Here is a 20,495-nt window from a genome sequence, read left to right on the forward strand (position 1 = left end):
AAATCAGGAGCAAAACTGTTGAATGCATTCCAGTGTTAATCATTGGTAATTGGTTTTGCTGTTTCTTCATTGACTTTCTGAAAGGAGGGATCGTGGTCATTAATAAAGTGTAATGTATTCTGATACCATAATGATGGAGGTTAAGACTCTTTTAATATTTTTTAGGAAAGATGGATCAAAAGAGCCAATAGTGGAAATGAGAACAGAGGATGAAAGAATTACCAATCATGAAGATGGGAGTCCAGTAAATGAGCCAAATGAAACAACACCACTCACAGAACCTGAGTATGTAGCCTGGTATTCCTAACAGCTTTTCAATAACTATGCACTGTGTGATTAGAATGAGCAGACTTTCAGCTGTGTGCAAGAAAAAAAAGTAGCAGAGAAGCATTGTGGGATATGCTGGTACGCTCTGTTTATCAGGGTATTTTTTTTCTAGCAGCGACAATTTCAGGAAGAAATGAGCATCTCCATCCCTTTACCAATCACTTGCCTAACCCACGGCACAACATAAGTTGTGGACTGTCCAGCCCTGCCCTGCTGCTGTGAGATGGGAGGGGGCAGTAGTAATTTCAGACCCCTGCCTTTCTTTTCATTGCTTCTAGCATTGAGGGTGGGAAGAACTAGGAAAATTGCATGCCACATTCCGTTTCCAGTTGCCCAGTGGTCCTAGAGATACACTCCAAATGAATGCTGTCTGCCCAAGCTGCATCTTAATGCTGCTTCTGTGCCCTCTGTGAACGTAGGGCTTCTCTGGTTATCCCCATCATCCCACCCCACACATACTCTACAGTTGTGTAACTCAGAGCCCAGATGTCTGTGCAAGGCCATTTGATATAGCTGGTGGAACTGTGCTCAGATACTGGCTCCTCTGCCGAGTTGCTCACTTCACACCCCTCAGCTCTATTGCTGGAAGCTGCATGCTGAGGAGCAACTGAAGGAGCTTTCCACGATGGCTACAAGGACCTCACAGTCTGTGGTGGGTTCAAGAATCAAGGGGATGTCTCAAGGTTGCTGGCCATTTGAAGGGAAAATGGGGCCTCAGTGCATCTGTTCCAAGATCTGTTCAGTTCCCCAGATGGGTACTAATGAATGAGTTAATTAAGTCAGACCAGGTCTGGGGATGTAAGAGAGGAATAGAGAGACGCATGGTGTAGTCTCTAGGGAAGGCACCTGAAGTACGAGCCTAATATTTGAGCTAGGAGTGTTAGGCAGAACAAAAGCCTGGGGAGTTGTAGCTGCCTGGAGAAGAGCGGTGAGTGCTGCTGCAGGGGGTAAGAATGGCTCCTGCAGGAAGTAAAAAGGTCTATTTGATTATACGCTACCTCTGGGGATGAGGACTAGGTTCTCCTAATCCCAGGAGAGAGACTGAACCGGCTCCAGGGAAGAAGATTAATGGGCTCCTGACTCAAAGAGGGAGGAGAGTGAGGAGTTTTAGTGAGAGTCAGAGGCTGGAGCAGGGAGAAGGTACAGATAGGCCTTGCATCTTCTCCACTTGCTCAGAGAGCAGGACAAGACAGTCCCTTAGGGAAGAGGAGTTGGGCCCAGCTGGAGTCTGGACAGAATGTATTTGAAGTCATATAAAGTTGAACTTCAGCAGGGGACTTTTGTCTCATACCTTCTGGATTGTATGGAGCTCTTTAAGGGGCCCGTCCCAGATGGGGAAATTGAAACAGGGCATTGCAGAGCTATGCTTTGCCAGCAGGAGGTTCTCTGGAGGCAGTTGCCTCATTACAGGGGGGAAGAGCCATTAGCTCCATAGAATCCAAAAGTCTGAATTCTGATGGGCACCAGATTCTGGCCTCTGTTCTACCTATTATAGCCAATAGTGCAAATTCAGTGGAGCAGCACTGTTGCTATTGCCATTTTAAATAATCTCTTCAAGATGTGTGTAGAGTGTGTGACTTGTTTTATGGTAGATCACAAATGAGTGTGACACTATTCAAAGTCAGCCACTGAGTTTTCATTGTGATGAGTATTTGTGATGTGCATATCTTTTTCTTCTCTTGAAGATAGGGTTTACTTGTGAAAATTGACTGATATTTAAACAGCTATAATGGCAGCATAATTACTGGTACTGGGGCCCTAACCATGTGAATCTAAGAAAGACAGATCAATTACTAAAGACATTCATCCAGAAAGTAATGGCCTGTGAGTCTCAAAGTTGGATCTATATTTACGGAAGAAGAGGCTGAGCCAAAGCCTCTGTGATCTTTGGCTGAATGAGAGCAAAAAAATCTCTCCCTGCTGTGCAAAGACCCTTAAATAGTAAATGGTGTGGAAACAAAAACGAGTAAACTGAATATTTCTAAAGAAAATAAAATAACTTTTGTAAAGGAAAGCAAGTTCTTAGTTGCTGTCTGTTTCTGAAAATACAGAAAAGGCTTCTTACTTGCCATCACGTAGAACTGCAAAATGTAAGAGTTCCTACACAATCAGGGAAGCTCCGGTGCTACTGACTGTCACTGATGTTTGTGGAGAAATGCTGGGGGATTCTAATGAGAATTAATGTATGTTTCTTTTTTAAATAATGTGTCTGAAGAGTTCAAGCTTCAGTTAATAGGCCAGCTGTAAAAAAGAGTGTATACTTGGCATTCAGCTGGATAACTTAACTGATATATCCAGCAATATTATTTTATTCGTCCACTGCAATACAGATTTAATTTTTGGGAAGAGCTGAGATACTACAGTGAGGAGTGCTATAGATAACCCTACCTATCTAGATAATCAGTTTCTGTTGGGAATACATCAGTGAAAAGCTTTCAATACAAAACAACTGCAGCAGAATTTATCACTGGATAAATCTGTGTTCCTGAATCGTGTTATGGCATAACTGTGTAACTATATAATATTACTGCAGTTGTAGAGTATTACTGTGATGAGCATTATAGAAATGCTTAAGATAGAACACAATTGATGGGACTTCATCAATGATATGCTGACAGTGTAAACTAATGTGGAGAGTACATACCGTTACACAAAACCCGTCATATAAGCTTAGTATACTGGGACGTACTAGCAGCCATTAATGACAGAAGAGCCAAATTGCAAGAACATCTGAAGACTACAGTAAAAATTGTTTGACTAGATCTTTGAGCCCAGCTGAGCTGCACTCTGCACAAAACGTGATGTGAAAGAGTCAAAGGTTACTTCATGCTCATCCCCGAGCCTGGGGTTGATTGGGAGCTGGTTTGGTCTCCGGCCCAAGTTAAAGCACCTGTAAGGAAGCTCTAACCTCCTCTGGCTGCAATGACCCCCAGTGGGTCATTTGGTAGCCTGGAATAGCTGTAGCAAAGGGACACTCTAGGCACAGCCCTGTCCTCTTACCATTATCTCCTATACAAAAAGTAAGGTTCAAGGGACTGGCATAGATCCAGCTGCACTGTATCAACCTTCCTGGAACTTGGAGGGAGGAGCACATATTGCAGGAGGGAATAGTTTGGAAGGGGAGCCAACAGTCAGTCCTTGCCCATGGCTAGGATGTTAGCCACAGGTGCAATATCTCTGTAAATAGTTCCCTTTATAAAGAGCTGTTTAATTGTAGAAACATGGATTCCTCTCATATATTACACAGCACATGATGTGTGAAACATGGTGGCAGTCAGTCTAATGAGACCCACAGCAAGTAAGGGAGGGATTGGCAGGTAAACAATGCAGTGCTTAGAAATACAGCCAACAGATAGCGTGGAGAAACTCAGGCCAGACATGCATAAGCAAGTTGCAGCAGGAATTGTCTTTATACAGAGCAGACCATGGGGGACAAAGATGAGAAATGAAGGTAAAGCTTTTTTACTTTTTCATTTCAGGGGGCTGGGAGGGGAAGGATGGAGAGTTAGCACACAGTAAGCTGCATACTGACTGACCATGTCAATCCTGCTATTGCAAAGTAAAAGTTCCATACTGTGCTTTGGTCTAGACCTGCCTCAGACAGGACTAGCTCAAACAGGACAGCTCTCAAATAGGAGTAGATCAAATCACACTAGGGAACTTTCAGTGTGCGGTACCAGGGTCCACACAGCCAGCTAGTGCACTGTAGATTTGTACCCTGGCTTGCTGTTCACTAACTCTCCATCTAGAGTAGTGGTTCTGAACCAGAGAGTATACAACTCATCTAGATATTTGCCTAGTTTTACAACTGGCTACATAAAAAGCACTAGCAAAGTCAGTACAAACTAAAATTTCATAGACAATTGTTTATTTGTACTTCTCTATATACCGTACATTGAAATGTAGGTACAATATTTATATTCCAATTAGTTCATTTTATAATTATATAGTAAAATGAGAAAGTCAGTAACTTTTCCGCAACAGTGTACTGTGACAACTTTGTATTTCTACATCTGATTTTGTAAGTATTTCAGTGAGGTGAAACTTGGAGGTACACAAGACCAATCAGACTGTTGAAAGGGGTACAGTAGTCTGGAAAGGTTGAAAGCCACTGATCTAAACAAGCCCATTGCTGCAAAGAATAATGCATGAAACACTGAGACAGCTGATAAAGGTGTCTTGAGTACTCTGATCCCAGACAGAATGAAACTGTGAAGCAAAATTGTTTGAGATTATTACTCCAGTTTCTGAGAAATGGACTGTCTGGAGGACTAGAACTCTGAAAGGTGCATTTTGTAAGGTAGTGCATACCTCACACTCGGCCCAGACACAATGTCTTATAATGCAGCAGAACTCAAATGATTCAGCACCAAATGGGAATTTGAGCACAAGAGGTCTTCCCCCTGAGTACCCACAAACCAGTAGGAAAGCAGAGTCAGCAAGAAAAACAACCAAGAGCCTGATAGCAAAGGCAAAGAGGCAGGAAGGGATCCGTACCTGGCAGTGTTGGATCGTTGAAATACACACTCTAAGGGACTGCATAATAGCCAAACACAGATGCTGATGGGTTGGAGAAGCAAGACTCTGCTTCCAATGCGGGGTGCCCTGCTGGAGGAACAATCACAGTACACTGAATCAGTTAAGAGAATAATAAGCTAAGCAGGCTGCCTGCTACTACAAAGGCGCCTAGGACCTGAAGCCACTATACATAGATGAGGAGGTCTGGGTCCAACCATCAAATAGCCACTCAAAGTAATAGCACAAGGCAACAGTCAAGACTACAGGGGGACACCAATCATATGTGGTAGCTACAGACTCAGGACAGCGATGGAGCCAAAACCAATGATAATTGCAGAGTAGCAGCAGCAGACAGAAAGCACATCAGAGAGAGGCCTGGCCACAGCCAGGTCAAAAAGGATATATAGAAGAGCCTCAGCCATCAGCTCACTTCGTGCAGGAGAGTCACAAGAATTGAGTTATATGAATAACAGGACACAATCCAACAGAATGCAAACAGCTTCAGGGTGGAAGCAAGTCCCCTGCCAACAGCAGTAACACAAACCAGTGGGAGACTGGTTTGAAAACCAGACAACTTAAAGGACTATGAAGCCTAACAGGCTGCAATGGACTGGCAGTAGAGGACATGTCCTTAGGGTGGGTTCCATACTAATAACCTCTGGTCCAAGCGAGTCAGCACATGCTTGCACAAAAGCACAACAACAAATCTTAAAGAAAAGATGTAGCAACCTACCTGGAAATTGAAGGAAGGAGCTCAGGTTGCAGAAATGAAGAATTTGGAGGAACCACCTAGAACTCAGTCGGTCATGGCTATAATACTAGCTGCAGTTACAATATCCTGGTAAATAGTTATCTCAATAAAGAGCCAGTGCACATGAAATATGCACCAGCCCTATGCTAACTGGGTATTTCCTAATCCTCAGGTAGTCAGCTAATCAGGCTTTCCAACCACTTTGTGATTACAGACCAGTACAAAGCAATCATAGTGGGGTCCAGGATAAAAGTGTTTAATGGTAGGCCAGGGGTTGGCAACCTCTGGCACGCGACTCACCAGGGTAAGCCCCCGGCGCACTGGGCCGGTTTGTTTACCTGCTGCGCCCGCAAGTTCGGCCGATCACGGCTCCCATAAGCTGCGGTTTGCCGCTCCAGGCCAATGGGGGCTGCAGGAAGCAGCGCGGGCTGAAGGTTGTGCTGGCCACGGCTTCCCGCCACCCCCATTGGCCTGGGGTGGCGAACCATAGCCAGTGGGACCCGTGATCGGCCGAACTTGCGGACGCGGCAGGTAAACAAACTGGCCCAGATGGCCAGGGGGCTTACCCTGGTGAGTCGCGTGCCAGAGATTGCCAATCCCTGTGCTAGGTAGTTCAAAGTTTAGTATGTAGTGATGGAGGACGCTCAGATTACACTCTTCTCTATACACAAGTACCCTGGTTATCAAAGAGAAAAGTGTTGCAAATAGAGTTTGAGCTGCACAAAGGAATCAAAGTCTTGTTCTAGTTAAATCACTTTATAGAAGGACAAAATTATCGAAGCCAGAGTACTTGGCAGATATGTTTTCTCCTGAATGATCTAACTATAAGTATGCAGGGCAAATGCTTCACAATTTTTGACTGGGTGTAGGGGAAATAATAACATTTAAAAACCTTGTGGGGAGAATGGGCTGAGAGTCACAACCTAGTTTCATTCTGTCTTGAAACCATTTTTTCCAAAGTTTATAAAGATGTAATTTGTCATCTCCAAAAGAAATCCTAATTGAATATTAAACCAAGCTAAAATTAAAATTTGCAGAGTACTTTGTACACAGTGAGAGGGATAAGAAAGGTTTGAGCAGAGTTAGCATTGAGACATCCTTTGCCTTGGATATTGCGGATCCTGATATCCTCATGGGATCTGAGATCAGATTTATTGAATTTAATATGTGATACCAGCAGTAAAAACCCAGTTGCACTGTCTTCCGTTGGTTGATTCTGGAGTAGTGCCAGGGTTGACCTCTCTCACTAATAATGCAAGGAACTACTTACTTCCACACACAATCATATGTCTTTGCGAGCTAGTATTGTCATCAGTCATATGAAAAGTTATTAAGCCATGGTATTTGAATAGTTTTGGGATTGAAAATAGACCACATATGACTCTTAGTTCAGTTATGCCCCACCAGGATAAAGAAATAACAATGGCCATACTGGGTCAAACCAATGATCCATCTAACCCAGTATCATGTCTTCTGACAGGACCAGCGCCAGATGTTTCAGAGAGAATGAACAGAACAGGGCAGTTATTGAGTGAAACATCACCTGTTGTCTGGTCCCAGCTTCTTGCAGTCAGAGGATTAGGGATACCCAGAGTTTGGGGTTGCATCCCTGAGCATCTTGGCTAATAGTCATTGATGAACCTCGCCTCCATGAATTTACCTAATTCTTTTTTAAACCAAATTGTAATTTTGGCTTTCACAATATTCCCTGGCAGTGAGTTCCAAAGGTTGACTGTGTGTTGTGTGAAGAAGTACTTCCTTTTCTTTGTTTTAAACCTGCTGCCTATTAATTTCTTCAGGTGACCCCTGGTTTTTGTGTTATGTAAAGGGGTAAATAACACTTCCTTATTAACTTTCTCCACACCCATCATGATTTATTGACTTCTATCATATCCCCCCTTTGTTGTCTCTTTTCCAAGCTGAACAGTCCCACTCTTTGAAATCTCTCCTCATAGGGAAGCTGTTCCATATCCCTAATAATTTTTGTTGCTTTTATCTGTACTTTTTTCCAATTCTAATATATCTTTTTTGAGATGAGGTGACCAGAACTGCATGCAGTATTCAATATCATATATATATGTATGGTGGCATTATTATATTTACTGTCTTATTATCTATCCTATTCCTAATCGTTCGTAACATTCTGTTAACATTTTTTACTGCCAATACACATTGAGCGGCTGTTTTCAGAGAGCTGTCTACAGTAACTCCAAGATCTTTCTTGAATGGTAACAGCTGATTTAGACACCATCTTTCTGTAGCTATTTTTGTTGGTTATGTTTTCCAATGTGCATTACTTAGCATTTATTGTCACTGAACTTCTTCTGCCATTTTGCTGCCTAGTCATCCAGTTTTGTGTGACCCCTTTATAACTCTTCACAGTTAGCTTTGGACTTAACTGTCTTGAGCAATTTTTTATCATCTGCAAACTTTGCCACCTCACTGTTGAACCCATTTTCCAGACCATTTATGATTCTGTTAAATAGCACAGATCTGAGTACAGATCTTTGGGAGACCTCTCTACACTGTGAAAACTGACCATTTATTCCTACCCTTTGTTTCCTGTCTTTTAACCAGTTACTGATCCATGAGAGGACCTTTTCTCTTATCTCGTGGCTGCTTACTTTGCTTTAGAGCCTTTGGTGAGGGACCTTTTTAAAGGCTTTCTGAAATATTCAAAAATAACCAAGAGCAAACTTCTCTCTGATTCAAGAACTAAATAATTAAATGCTACAATTGTAGTTACTGTGAAAAGTGAAATATACTTCAGGGGTTTTTTATATGAAAGCAATAACACATGCATCATGACCATGTTTTGTATATTAATAATATTGGAAGAGTTCTAATATAATTTGTCATACCAATGGGTCATTTGTGAAGGGTGGATTACAGTCCTGAAATAGTTGAAAACAATTCATACCTTGGGAATTACACAGTTAAGGCCTGATCCAAAGCCAGGTGAAGTAAATGAGTCTTTTTATGACTGTTATGCAGGAAACATCACTTAGTTACCTTAGGAAACTGAAAAACTATTACAGATAGCCATGATAGTCTTTTTGTCATTACAATAAGTTGCATGCCTAGAAAAAAAGTTAATAATTGTTTTGTACTTTTCAGTCTCAAGTTAATTCAAGTAAAAGCATTTGAATTCAAATGGGAAAAAATATTAATTCTGGCAACTACAAATTAACATTTGAAAGTAATTTAAGGCATACAGGAAAACTCCAAACCAACCAAAAATATTGCATGCACTTAAAATAAAATTAAATATTGTCAATATCTTGTGAATTTTAATTTTTTTATTAAATCGATTACAACTGGAGTTGTGGATTTTTAAGGTATATATCAAACCTAAAAAAACAAGCTTGTTAAGACGTTGAAGTCAAAGAAGAGATTGTTTGGATTTGTTGGGTGTTCTATGTTTCTTTCTTTCTCCTTTGTAATTAAAGCCATTCTATAATCTTCTCAGACTGATCTTTAAAAACATGGATATCTGAGTTCATTTCCCCACATTCATGGGGGTCACAGGAACTTTTCTATTTGAAATAGTTTGCAATTGTGAATGACATACACCAAGTCTACTACTTGTGCATAATCAGTTTCTATTGAATATCTCACCTAATCCATCTGTCTGTTGCCCAATCACTTGTGTGTTGAGGCATTTCCTTTCCTTCAGCTTCTCAAAATATATTTTATATCTTCTTCTTCAAACACACAAATCCCCTCCTTGTCCTATCTTTGTTGTATTTCAGGTAGTTTGTGTTCATTTTTTAATCTTTTGATAAATTGTTTTTTCCTTGTTCATTTCTAGTTTAAATTTCATAAAACCAGGGATTGGGGGATTAGTTTGTCTTTATTGATATTAGATACTGTGATTAGAAGGTTTTCTTAATAGGTTCTTCAGACAGGTTTTGAACATTACCTTGATGCTCCTAGAACAACGCAATCTAAACTAAAGAATTTAGCAATTTTCTTGAATAAAATCATATATCTCATGTTTGCCATTTAAAAATATTCTTCAAAACAGAACCATGATTAGCAACCACTATGCTTGGTAATCTTTATTACAGGAATATTTTGGGAAAACCACATGCATTTTTTACAACTAGCCACTGGCAATAGGAATAGAAACTATTTCCAAGAGCACTGAAGATGAGATTGGTCTACTGTCTTTTCTGTAGATTAAGGAAAGGAATTTAAAAATTGTTTAACATTTTCCTAACTCTTATACCATTGGAATTAGTAGTTAAGCAACTCCAATGCAGTGTTAGGTCAGCAGTGAATGCTTTGGAAAATCCTACCCTGAAGGTCTACATGCATAGCTTTCAAATAAAAAACAGCTTTCATCAATGGGAGAAGTGAAGATGATCAATGTCTTTGTGTTTTGTGCTTGAAGATCATCCCGAGAGATACTGTTAATTAAAACTAGTTTGATATAATGAACTGACTTGTAATGATGAAATTTCCCTTTGCCTTTCTAATATAACAAACATTATCAGTCACAAGATCAACCCCCCAAGGATACATCTAAGTCTTCTATAAAATCAAGTTTGATTTAGGCCCTGATTCAGCAAAATACTTGATCTAGGTCTGTCCGTTTTCAGCAAAGCACTTAAGCATGTGTTTAGGTCCCAGTGAGCATATGCTTAAGTGCTTTGCTGAATCAGGGCCTCTGTCAGCTTTCTGGTGTTTCCTTCCATTTTCTGAAACTTCCTAAATACACTTTTTCTCTGTCAGATCTTTTTACACTTGCTGTTTTCTTGCAATGAGTGAAATCCTGACACTACTGAAGTCAATGCAAATTTTGCTATTGACTTCAGTGGGTCCAGGATTTCACTCTGTGGATGCAAGGGCATGAAACACTTCTAAAACCAGTATTCTTAGAAGTGCACAATTTGTTTCTGAATCTTTGTTTGGATTAATGAGGAATATCTTAATCCACCCACAGTGCAGAACCAGACTGATATCCGTCTCAGGCTACCACTCAGGGAAGTAACAGTGCACATGGCACTCCTTTATCCACCTCCATTGGTGCTGACTCTGTGGGTGCTCTGGGACTGGAACACCCATGGAGAAAAAATGGTGGGTGCTGAGCACCTACCAGCAGCCCCCCTATAAGAACCCTCCCACCTCCCAGTGCCCCCTGCCCACCGGCAAGCCCTGCCAGTCAGTGCCTCCTCCTCCCTCCCTGCTGCAATCAGCTGCTCTGCAGCACACAAGAGGCTCTGGGTGGGAGGGAGAGGTGTGAGGACGCGATGCGCTCAGGGAATGGAGCAGAATGGGGTGGAAGAGGTGGGGCTGGGGCAGGACAGAGTGGGAAGAGGAGGGGGTGGGACCTTGGTGGAGGGGGTGGAGTGGGGGCGGGGTCTGGGGTAGAGCTGGGGGAAGCACCTTCCCGGCACATTGTAAAGTCAGTGCCTGTGCTAACCTGCACTATCTACCCACATTGCAAGTACATTGCAGGGAGAAGACTCCAGAATTTAGCCCTTAGAGACTTTATATGAATGGATACTGCACTTACATTTTCTATAAAAACAGTTTAGTGCTTATAATATAGTTCTTTATATGTATATAACTATACATATAACAGAAATAACTGTTCTTTAAAAAAACAGTTTGGTGCATTATTTGAAGTAAATCATGGCTTTTTCTCATTTCTCACAGGAAACTGCCCCTAAAAGAAGAAAATGGGAAAGAAGCTTTAAATCCAGAAACTATAGAAATCAAAGTTTCTAATGACATCATTCAGTCAAAAGAAGATGATAGCAAAGCATAAAAGGATGACTACAGCTGTCCAAAAAAAGTATTTGGATTGGAGTAACCCCGTGACCAAAACTCTACAGCTGACCTTAATTTCTTGGGCAATTTAAGCTTGGAATAGTTAGTACACGTGTACATATGATCAAACAACTTCTGTCTACAGTACCTCTCTATTTTGTTTTGTTAATGTTTTAGTATATAGTCCTGGATGACCACAGTCCCTTGGTATCAATTTGAATCTACAGAAAGTACTGTAATTTGTTATATTACAAAGGTGATCTATTTATAAAACCACTTTTACCAAGCTACCCCCAGCCACAGACAATACAACAAATAGCTCCATATCCTACAAAGCAAGCTAAACACATGACAGAAAGTGCCATATACGCCTGTGTTTGTTTCAATTGGTAATAGAGCAAAAGATTTAGGTGGCCTTTAAAAGGAGAAGGGGAAAAAATCAATCTCAGTATGAAACTTGAGACAGAGGGCTGGCAAAGGTTGAATAGCCACCGTGGCTGTGTTTTGTCATTTGACAGAAAATAGAAAGACTGACTATTAGATAGTGACAGACCTGCACATTGGTTTTAAAATATAGTGCAAGGTTAATAAACACGATGTACACATTTAAAACAGAAATGGTTGAATATTTTGCAGGAAAATAATGGTCTCGTCTGAACTATATGAGTGTTTGAAAGGCAACTAGATTTTCAGATATTCTGTGTTAATGTTTGGGAGACTGTATGTGAACTAAAATGTGGAAACGTTTTTTTGTGTGAAAAGAAAACTGATTTCTGATAATAGCTTTTGGCTTCAAGTGAAATCTTAAAATAAACATGAGCTCAAATTAGTTGCCTCCATGTACTTATAGATATATATCATTTCTTCTTTGTTTGAACCACCTAGTCATGGAATAAAGTGTTGCATTTTAGTATAACAAAGAAATTGTTCACCCCAATCCAGTAGCATGTTGTTAAACAGTTGTCCTTAACACAGCACTTGTTTGTAGCATAGAAATAATAATTGCATATCCTTTATATTATAAAAAAAATCAAGAAAGGAGGAAAAGAAGAACTTTGACTAAATGGTTAAGAACATTATAAAATTATTAAATTTGCAGTATCCAATAGTCTAAATATTTTTAAGCTGCGCAGTCTCCAAGACAATCACTGTTACTTATGCTGGGTGTGATAGCTATAAACTATTATGATCAGATAATCTACTTCCTTTGGTGAAAAATTAATCATCCTCTGTTGACAATTGATTTTACATTATTACCAATTAGAGGAATAACATTCTGTTCCCAGTCCAGCCCTCAGTATCCATCATCTCCTATAATAATCAAGCCCTGACTTTGGAAGAGGCAGACATAGTCAGCAAATGACCACTAACTGAAATATCTACTCTTCAGGGGCAAGTTGTGGATCATCCCATAGTAGAACTGCTCCCGAAGGTTTAACTCTACTCAGTGGAGTGACACCCACTTAACTCACATCTAAATTTGGTTCATAGCCATAGTATGCAACTTCTAATTGACATGGGATCATCATGGCCAGGCAGATGACTTTGTGGTCAACTTGGATAAAAAAAAATGTGGGAAATTACCTGTATATTGGGAGAATGATTATTTAGCCTCCCTACTGGTCTCATCACTAATGTTTTTAGTGGAGCTCCTGCTGTAGATGTGTTGAAATTCATGGCCTCTGGCTTCCTTTCCTTGGGTTGCTTCTAAAATGACATATTAGTCAAGAAGAAACCAACAATTTTGCGATTTTTTTTCTTTAAAATCCTTCTTGGCCATCACTTAGGGAACAATGCACAATGAGTCAAGATGTCAGGGCAGATGGCGGTATGGTTGGGAAAATAGGTTAAAACAGACTCATGAGACAAGAATGGAGTAGTGGAGGTAGCACTGGAATATGGAAGCTGTGAGAGATGATCTATGATTCTGTTGCACGTCTGTCACTTATAATGCTTAGCCAATGCCTCTGGGTTAAGCTAAGCTGAAGAGGTGGCTCCTCAGAAGCCTGCCTTGTTGCTCCCATGCACTGAGCAGGTAGCAGCACAATCAGCCTGCTAATTTTGTCCTCAGTTTCTTTGTGGAACTGAGTAGTCACTGAAAATCCTTAGTAAAGTGAATGGGGCTGGCTCCTAGTCTGTAATTGACAGAGCCTCTCCCCATACAGAGTACTTACTTCTCCCACTGGCAAAAATGCTCAGAGCCAGAGTCCTTTTCAGCTGAAGCCCTTTTTTATGTGAGTGTGTAACCAACCAGTGTCCTGGACCATTCAGATAGCTTGAGGTAAAGGGAGAGGAAACACCAGGTTCGAGCAATTGTAGGAGAATAGGCTGTTGGGGCTCAAGCATCAAGGGCTGGGGCAGGGAGGAAAATAGTCATTTAATCCTCTTGGTGGGACATCATCCGTGTATTCCACCTTCTCTACTGTCACCTTCCCCAACAGTAGTTTCTCCAGGCTCATCAAGGAAGTAGGAAACTCCATTCCCTTCATGTTTCTGCCATTAGAGTGTCAGATCCCATCACTCTTAGTCATGCTAAGTAAAACCTCACTATGCAAATATTCCGGTGTGAAACCAGTGGGATGATTCACGCAATAAGGGACCTTTGCACTGTAAGCAAAGATGACAGAATCCAGGTCAGACTATAGTTGCATGCCAAGGGTTATTTCCCCCTGAATCTTGTACGTGGCTTCTATGGCTGCAAAGCCCCAGATGTTTCCTTGGTCCTTCGTCTGTAGAGACAAATTTTGCTTGGATCTGGATCTAAACTGGGGGGGAGAGAAGTAAGGGGGGAAAAACAAGTGCAAAGGGATTTGAAAATCTAAAAGGCCTGTACAGCATGTTTATTATTTCTATGATTGTACAACTCTTTAAAAGTGAAAAAAAAAAAACAACCTACAAGTCTATTTTGTTATTCAATATATTAATGGGAGCAAAAGCATGTCTCAGTACACTACATTACAAAACTGGTATTCCCAGAAATATTTATTTTTCCTGAAGTTATGTCTCTTGCCCGGGATACTGTGTGATGGTCTGAGCATCAGATGGAGCTAAATTAGTGATAGACTATTCCAAGTGTACTCTTTGATTTGAAGATTAATAGGTTTTCTCTTGCTCTTGTCACTGATGCCATGCAGGAGAAATGCAAAATTATAACTGTTTTTTTACATTATGAAAGAATGCGCCAAAATATCTCTCTTTGCTAATGTTTCCAAATGAGGGACAGCTTGTAGTTTAAATTGTAAGATATGTGTAGAACTGGAATAACAGCCTTTCTTTGTTTTTCCTTCTTATTATAGACTGAAAACATACCTGTATAAATGTCACTTTTACTGTCTGAAAATAATTTTAAGTGTTAGTATGAAATGTCAGAAGAGTTGACTGAATATAACTATTGGTAAAAGTAACCTGAATTGTTACACTGCTTTAGTTTGGGGAAGGAGGCCAAGAAGTCACTTAAATTTTTGACAGTTCTTGGCAGGTTACATGAAAAATGGCAAAGACAATCTCTGTTCAACAACAGATAAAGAGAAAAAGAGTTAAAACTGCTTGGATTTTTTTTTTAAGTAGGAGATTCATTTTGATTTACCACAGTATTTTTAAAAAAAAATTATTTGCAATTAAATTGTTGCAATTTATTCTAAAAATATATGATGGAGAGTATTTTTGTTGTCCCTTCCCCCTCACCCCCAGTGATTTATTGTTTTTTGTGGGGAGCCAGAAATATTTACTATTTTGTTGATGCTAATGCCTGAGTGACAAAGCTTAATTTATTTAGGCCCTAACCTTGCAAGCTATGTTGCAGGGTGGGCAGACCCTCCACCCATGCAGCACCCCATTGACTTCGGTAAGGATGTGCATAGGCAAAAGGTTCTACTTGCTTGGAACAGTTTGTGAGATCAGGGCCTTGTTTTTATCTTCTTCATAGATATGTAGAACTTTAGCATACAATGACAGTCATGTAGACAGGCTGTTTTGACAACAGTTCATGGCATAGTAAATTCAGCTTGACACCTTCAATCTTTGAACTGATGTTTATCTGAAAAGTGGCTTTCTTTTCATGATGGTAATGAAATTGATCAAGTCCTTATTCATTTAAGTGCCAATCATTGAACTGTAGTATTACAATCATGTCATTTTTTCCATTTCTTAGAGCAGATAATCAAGATGTATTTGTGCCTTTGAATAGCATGCCACTCTGCTTTATTTAAAGAAAACAAAAAACAAAAAAAACCCCTTCTTCAATAATTTGCCTACTAATCCTGTTTAGAAGATGTGAAATCTTTACATTGATATCGTTTCCTCCTCAGAAATGTAAAATGTATCTAAGTTAAGCTGTCAATCATATTTTTCAATTCACTTTAATATTTAAAACCCTAAGCCTGTAAAAGATTTGAACAGATAGCACGTTTGTTCCAATTTGCGGGAGCCATTGTTAAATGTTTTTGCTGTAGGTAGAGAATGGTGTGTTCAGGATTTAGGTAGGAAAAGGCATTGCCTTGTGTGGGGGTACTTGGACCAAATGCCTCAAGTTGAAGCTTTTTTTGGAGATTCATCTAGGGATCCTCCACACAGTTATTAGTCCTCCTATTCTCTCTAAAATGTTCACAACCACTTTCGGTTTTGAAAGGAACCCTGGAATCTCTTCCCACTGTTTTACTTTGAGTAAAACCATTGTGAAAGTTACCTGCAGAAATATTCATGGCTTCACTGTCTCTGTTATAGCGGTCCCTGGAACTAACTTATTTAGAGTATTTGCTAGAGGTATTGGGTAAAATTCACTCCTGTGTAGAAAACCACCATGAGGCCTAAGTACTATATATGCCCACAGACCCAAATATTGCAAGTTGACCTGCAGGGATGTGGAGGGAAATCCCTGTGTAGAAACCCACTGAGTGAAATCATGGCTTTAAAGAAGTTAATGATAAAAATACAATTGACTTCAGTGGGGGCCAGGATTTTATCTATTGACTTCAATGGGTTCCACATGTGCTCAAGGATCTTCCCACTTGAATCACCTTGGAGAATCAGAAGTGACGGTGTGTCTATACTGCAATTAATAACCCCCATGGCTGGCCTATGCCAGTTAACTCGGGCTTGCAGGACTTGGAGTAAGGGACTGTTTAATGGCAGTGTAGATCATAGAATCACAGGACTGGAAGGGACCTCGAGAGGTCATCTAATCCAGTTCCTTGCATTCATGGCAGGACTAACTATTATCTAGACCAAGGTTTTTGTCTAACCTGCTTTTAAAAATCTCTAATGATTGGGATTCCACAACCTGGGCAGTTTATTCCAGTGCTTAACCACCCTGAGCGAAAGTTTTTCCTAATGTCCAACTTAAACATCCCTTGCTTTAATTTAAGCCCATTGCTTCTTGTCCTTGTCAGAGGTTAAGGAGAATACTTTTTCTCTCTCCTGCTTGTGACAACCTTTTATGTTCTTAAAAACTGTTGTTATGTCCCGTCTCAGTCTTCCCTTGTTCGGGCTTGAGCTGGAGTCTGGGCTCTAGGACCCTGGGAAAGGGGAGAGTCCCAGTCATGTCTACACTGCAAGCTCCTTAGCCTGAGCCCTGTGAGACAGAGTCAACTGGCACAGTCCAGCCACAGGTATCTGATTACAGTGTAGACACACCATTAGGACACACATGTGGTATATCAGCCTTGTACTGCCTCTCTTCACAGGGGATATTTTCTTTATTAGGGTTTAGTACTGATCTCAGAATTGCATCACAATTTTGTCCCATACCTTAGCATATTTCAAAGTTAGTAAGGAGATGAAGAAATGTTTCCCTCTGAATAACAAATGGTGATTACCTAACCTTTGAATAAAGGTAAAAGATGTATTCGGAGGAAGTAGGGGTTAAAACTCAGTTTGGTTTGCTGCAGACAGCGGCAGAGCTTAGTGGAAAACTACCATGGTTAAGTCAATATTTCTGTTTTGTTTTTGTTTTTTAACAGCCCGTTGAAGAAAAAAAAAGTCCCTTCACACTTCACTGCAATATTTTTCAAATAATAATATAATTTTAAGGAAGCACCTAATCAAATTGGTTGCTTTTGGAAAACCACCAAGTTTTAAGGGATTTGCAGAATTTCCACCGTACATGTAAATGAGCAATTGATGCAAGATTTGATTTGGGCTTGATACAAACTGGAGTCTTTCCACTTACTGCAATGTGTTTTGGATCAGGCACTTTAAAGATCATACTTTATCAATGTATTTTTCCTCTTAAAAGACATTGTGAGCCCAGTGTTGTTTGACTTTCCAACTTGGATTGGCCTTTTCTAGCCCAGGATAATGAAATCAATATGGTCTGCCAAATTCATATTGACAGATTTTAAATCAGAGTTCAGATTGGAGACATGGCAGGAGGACCTGATGCAATGCAAGAAAGCTGACAAAAATAAGGAAAGCCAGAAAAGGGAGAACGGGTGTAAAGGATTGAGCAATCTAGAAGAGGGGCAGCTGCTAAGATGGTAGGTTGCAGCTAGATAAGGTGGTGGCAGAGAAACTGACCTGTTAAACCAGAAGAGGTCTCTGGAGAGGTTAGCCTGAATTGGGTGTTTTGAACTGTGAACGCTACCAAAGGGAGAACATTAGCCTAGATAGACGCTATAATTCTACCATGTAATTAGGCTATATTTAAAAAATAAAGAAAACTGTGGGTGGGAGTGGGGGAGAATAATCCCTCAGAATGTATATAAATAGGTACAAAAAATAAAGCAGAACACTTTACTTCTTCAGGAAATATTATTGCTAATGGTATAGAGTTCTCACTACAAATATGTACATTATTTCGACAAGACTTAAAAAAGATAGCTTTCCTGCTACAATGAGCACTTGGTATGTATTTTGTATGCTGTGTACAAACTAAGGGATACCATATATTGTTTTTGTTATTCCACACGTCGTCAACAGCCCACTTATGGTATATACCACCTGAATTATGTATTATGCGTTAGCTACCACTGGGGCTAGTTTGTTTATTGTTTCAAAATCTTATTTCCCTCTGAAATGCTGTATATATATCTAAACTGTAAAAATAATAATAATAATAATACTGCAAATGCTGAAGTTTTGTATTTATGAAAGACATAGAAAGTATGGCTTAAAGTATATCAATTATTTGTCACTCTTCACCATTTGTATATTAATAGTAAAGATACTTTTACTTTCATGAAGTGTTGCATTTTACATTTACTTTTTTGCTGTGTCTAGCAAGTGGCTGATTCTATAGGCAGAATTAATTCTGTAGGCAGGGGGAGGGATAGCTCAGTGGTCTGAGCATTGGCCTGCTAAACCCAGGGTTATGAGTTCAATCCTTGAAGGGGCTACTTAGGGATGTGGGGCAAAAATTGATCCTGCTAGTGAAGGCAGGGGGCTGGATTTGATGACCTTTCAAGATCCCTTCCAGTTCTAGGAGAGTGGTATATCTCCAAAATTTTTTTTTCAAGGGCATTCACCTTTGCAGAACATTTTAAAGAATTACGGTATATTTGAAATTAACCAAAATTGTGTGCTATTGCCAAAAAATCAGATACATAATTTATTCCTCCTTGTTATGGTTCCTTGTAGCAGTGCTGAGAAATGCTCAAGTAAAAGTAATGCTCAGGGTGTATCTCAAATATCGCATTGGTTAGTATTATTACAGTAACACCAAGAATGGGACCCCTTTGTGTTCTAGGCACGTAATAAGAAGTAGTCCTGTCCCAAAGAGCATAGGGACAGAGTTTTAAAAGTACTTAGGCACCTAAAGAGGAATATGGGTGCGTGAGTCTACGAGTTAGACTTTTTCAAACCTGCCACTAAGCTGCTGCCTAACCCCTGGTCCATGTGATCCCATAAGTGGCTGCTTTTTGGCCTATTGGCACCTAATCGTCAGCATCCTAAGCACCATTGGAACCTAACCATTGCTGCTACGCCACCATGAATGACCATATCCATAGTATTTGAAGCTCATAAACTCAGCCAGCAGTACAGCTGCATCCACTACCTCCCAGCTCTGGCTCTGATCCTGCAAACACTTAAGCATGTGCTGACTTAATAAATCAATGAGACCATCAACATATTCAAAGTTAAGCATCTCTGGGTTAGCAGGAACAGGGCCCAAATAGACAAGACAGACAAAGGGGAAAGTGTTATTATCTTCATTGCACACATGAGAAACTGAAACCCAGAGGCCCAGAGTCAGCAACATATAAGCATGTGCCTAACTTTTAGAAAAATGTGTTTAAAACACTGCTTATTTAACCCCTGATCTGGGTTCAGAGAAATTAGGTGACTTGAATAGTAATACAGGAATACAGGAAGTTTGTAGCCCAGCCAGAAATTGAACCCAAATATCCTGCATCTAAGTCAGTGTAGTGCCTTAACCACAAGACAAGCCTTCCCCTCCTCTGTAGCCAAAATGAAAACATAAAACTACTTTCTGTTATTAATATTCTATAGCTAATGTATGGCAGCTGTATAACCAGCTTTAGCTTTTCAGTTCTGCTTTCATATTCCATGCTTTTGTGGCTCTCAAACCTTTTACACATGTTAAAAAGGTTGGGATAGAGGAGAATGAATGGCTTCTTTCAAGAATGACTGAGTGCTACTTAGGAGAACACTCAGATATTCTGACAAAAACAATTTCCTCAACTGTGTTACTAATGACACTCTAATAAAACTTGCAAGCACAGTAAAATATAATTTCTTTTTTGTATTTAGAGACTGGTCAGTTTCACATTTTGGATGGCATGAAATTGGGTCCTCCTTGCACAGGAAGACACATATGTACATGTGTTAGTCCATCCCTGTTGGGTACAGCACGAAAATACTCATGTAACTGTAAGCATGTGTTTAAGACCCATTGAAGGTTATGTCTTTCACACTGAAGGGGAACCTTTAACTGAGGCATGTAGCTACACATGTAGTGACTATACTTTCCACTACACTATAAGGGCAGACATACCCAGAGTCTCATTGAAGCAGACGCCTAGAGTTATACACCTCTACCCCGATATAACGCTGTCCTTGGGAGCCAAAAAATCTTACTGCGTTATAGGTGAAACCACGTTATATCGAACTTGCTTTGATCCACTGGAGTGCACAGCCCCGCTCCCCCAGAGCGCTGCTTTACCAC

At 40.2% G+C, this 20,495-nt stretch overlaps 1 protein-coding gene across 1 annotated transcript in view; it reads left to right on the forward strand.

Moving 5' to 3' along the window:
* NCAM2 (neural cell adhesion molecule 2) overlaps nucleotides 1-18,548 on the forward strand; it is a 561,732-nt gene extending 543,184 nt beyond the window's left edge. Inside the window, exons 17-18 of the mRNA XM_050957625.1 lie at nucleotides 166-285; nucleotides 11,261-18,548. Of these exons, the coding sequence (XP_050813582.1) occupies nucleotides 166-285; nucleotides 11,261-11,372 (232 nt within the window). The 3' untranslated portion in view covers nucleotides 11,373-18,548. The remainder of the gene's footprint in view (nucleotides 1-165; nucleotides 286-11,260) is intronic.
* The last annotated feature ends 1,947 nt before the right edge of the window (nucleotides 18,549-20,495 follow it).

The sequence above is a fragment of the Gopherus flavomarginatus genome, chromosome 1 (assembly GCF_025201925.1).
Source record: "Gopherus flavomarginatus isolate rGopFla2 chromosome 1, rGopFla2.mat.asm, whole genome shotgun sequence".
Lineage (NCBI taxonomy): Eukaryota > Metazoa > Chordata > Testudines > Testudinidae > Gopherus > Gopherus flavomarginatus.